Here is a 2,984-nt window from a genome sequence, read left to right as displayed (position 1 = left end):
TTTTTTCTTAAGGCTTTGAAGCAACAAATAGCAACATTGCAGGAAGATGTAAAAAAGAGAGAAACAAAATGGTCAGCAACTCATACTCGTCTGAGGGATCAGATTGAAGCCTTAACGAAGGAGAATACACAACTGCGAGAAGAAATCAAAATTATGGAAAAGTTCCGTTTGGAGGCCTGGAAGAGAAAAGAAGCCCCCACAAAGAAAAAGAAAAATAGTAATTCTGGTTACTCAGACAAGCATGAATCTACAGTGAGTTTCTTCTTTTTTGGGGAAAAAAAATGTTTTCAGAAAACTAGAGACACAAAGATTTTGCACTGCTTCAAAAGCAGCTCCCATGGCATCCAATGTTTTCCAAACCTGAGAGGATTTATTTGGAGTTTCACTGCATGTATCAAATTGCAGCAGAAAGTCTTCAGAGCTAGTTGACACTGTATTTTCCATTTTCTAAAAACCGTATCGCTTCAGCATATTTCCAATTCTGAATTTGAAGAGATAGTCCACTGATACATATACAGCTTTCTTTCAAGTGAATTTAGAATAAACTTTTACCTAAATGGGTGACGAGTATTTTACATTTCAACACATGGTTTTTCCAGATAGCTGTTTCTTTGAAAGCATCTGTTTTGCTCTCTTCTGAAAATTTTATTGCATTTGGGTATGTTTCACTATTCAAGCAACCCTAAGTACAGTGGTATCTTGATACTCAACTGCTTTGAAACTCATCGAATTTGGTACTCATTTTGACATGAATATTTTATCCTGGTATTAAGTGTTTGGTACTCAATGCACAAGCTTGTAGGTGTTGGCTGCCTTGTGACTCAACATTATTCCTTATGGGAAAAATTTGTTTGGTGCTTATCACACCTCCTGGAACCAATTAACAAAGAGTCCTGAGGTACCACTGTATTTTGATAGTATTAGGATATTTGAGGGATTGCCTCAGTAATTTCTGTCTGTTTAATAAGATAGGCAGAGTGGAGGTGCTCTGGATCCCACTAATTGATTAAATAATGCCACCAATGGGATTCTAGTAGTGTGCTTTCTCTTATACAGTACCCATCCTTTGGAATAGCATTTCCCTGGAGATTTGCAGGCTCTTATCCTATAAGGGTACCACAAGTCTTTAAATTGGTTTTGCTTCCAGGATATTTGTTGAGCCCCTAGTGATCTGTATTGTGTTGCATTGCCAGGTATTTGGGAGATTTTTTTAAATCCAAGCTATACATTTTGTTTTTGTTATAGTATAATATAAACTGCTTTTTGGTGTTCTGTGTAAGCACCTAGAAATAACTATTTTTGAGATCACCTTGATCTTGGAGAAGTATGCAGAAAGAGCAGAACTGAAGTATAAAAATTGCAACTTTATAAAATAATTTCTAAAGTTTTTATTATTGTATGTTACTATAACATTCTATTTCTTGATTGCTTTTGTGAAGTATACAAACATGAATACTAATATTTACCGTATTTTGTTGGTTTGTGAATTTTAAAAAATGATACGTAATTTGTTTCTTGAAGAATCTTAACTTTTGCGATAATAGACATTTGATGAAGAAATTCTCCCTTTTTTGTCTAGCATTTGCCAGCAGCATTGCCAAAATCTCACAGTGGGTCTTCAATGAATCAAATAGAAAAGAGCAGTAAAATAAATGTCAAAAGTGATTTGCCATCAGAAGGTAAACTGTTTGATTAAAAAATGGATCTAGTAACCAGAAGTAGCAGTTTATTATCCCTTCAGAATTTTGAATGTGTTAGAATGGATTTATGATTGTATGAGTATATGAATCTGCAAGGTGTTTTCTTTCCTGGATTAAAACAATCTTTTTCTTTAATCTATTTGATTTTAAATATGTTCAGCCACATCAATTATCAGTGCTTTACTATTGGTCTGCATAAGTGGATTAATGTAATTGATAAGATTTTGTAAGGCTTATATTCATATTTATTAATGAATCTTTTATTTGAAATAGAAAGCTTGTCACCAAAATGTGAACCAGCAAAAGCATATGAGGCTGATCTGGACAAAAAGATAAAACCTGAAGACTCCTCCCAAACATTTATGGCAGTAAGTTCACTTTTTTGTTGAAAGTGGGCATGCTAGTATGATACCTAAAACTAACCATAGAATGACTATTACAACTAAGACAGTTAGTTTAATGGTTTAAACAAAATATATCTTTATGCCCATTATATGCATCTTTTAACCATGATGAAATTTGTAAAAAGTGTTAAGAGAAATATTGGTTGATACTTAAAATTATGTGTAATTATGTATAATGTACATATACATTAGAAAACCCTAGTTTTTTTTATTCTTAGACTATGAATAGGCAGAATTTATCTTCTGAGCAGCTCAGATGCAAGAAATTCAACTAAATAATTTTTATTCTGACCTTTGATTTTCATGATATATTCTTTGGAACCGTTTTCTTTGGAAATGAGATCTCTTTAAAACACAGTTTTCTTGAGGGTCAGCTTCTATAGTTGTATGAAATGCAGAATTGCCTCAGTCAATCTAAAGAACGTTCTCAATATCATGAGGTATATCTACAAAATCCATATCAATATAGTTTGCCTCTTTAGGAAGTTACTATTACTTTTGCCATTTTAGAATTTTCCTGCTGATGGAACTGTTGAATCATCATCAGCAATAACTTTTGATTCTTCAGAAAGTGAAGAAGAAGTTGAAAGAGAAGCCAGTCATCCTGATGGAAAAGTAAGTTCCTCTCATTCCCTAAAATAGGATGCAGAGCTAAGAAGTAATGAAGTACAGTGGGAACATTTTCTTTTTTTTTTTCAATATAAAATTTTATTGTTTTTATCATAAAAAAAAAGAAATACATCACAGATATTACACAATGTTATATCCCATCCCCCCACCCCCCGGACTTCCCAAACCAAACCTAGGCTAATATTCAAATACAAGTAAACAAATATTAATATCTCTAACTCCAAACTCTAAACTTAAACAATCCATCTCC

General features: G+C 32.9%; 1 protein-coding gene across 1 annotated transcript in view; it reads left to right on the top strand.

Moving 5' to 3' along the window:
• The window catches only part of CENPJ (centromere protein J), a 28,192-nt gene that overhangs the window by 19,504 nt on the left and 5,704 nt on the right, over positions 1-2,984 (top strand). The window contains exons 10-13 of the mRNA XM_029284307.1: positions 13-252; positions 1,580-1,691; positions 1,986-2,068; positions 2,615-2,719. Coding sequence (XP_029140140.1) covers positions 13-252; positions 1,580-1,691; positions 1,986-2,068; positions 2,615-2,719 — 540 coding nt within the window. The remainder of the gene's footprint in view (positions 1-12; positions 253-1,579; positions 1,692-1,985; positions 2,069-2,614; positions 2,720-2,984) is intronic.

Source organism: Protobothrops mucrosquamatus, unplaced genomic scaffold (assembly GCF_001527695.2).
Source record: "Protobothrops mucrosquamatus isolate PMUCROS unplaced genomic scaffold, P.Mucros_1.0 scaffold508, whole genome shotgun sequence".
NCBI lineage: Eukaryota > Metazoa > Chordata > Lepidosauria > Squamata > Viperidae > Protobothrops > Protobothrops mucrosquamatus.
This window is presented reverse-complemented; position numbering and strand designations above follow the sequence as displayed.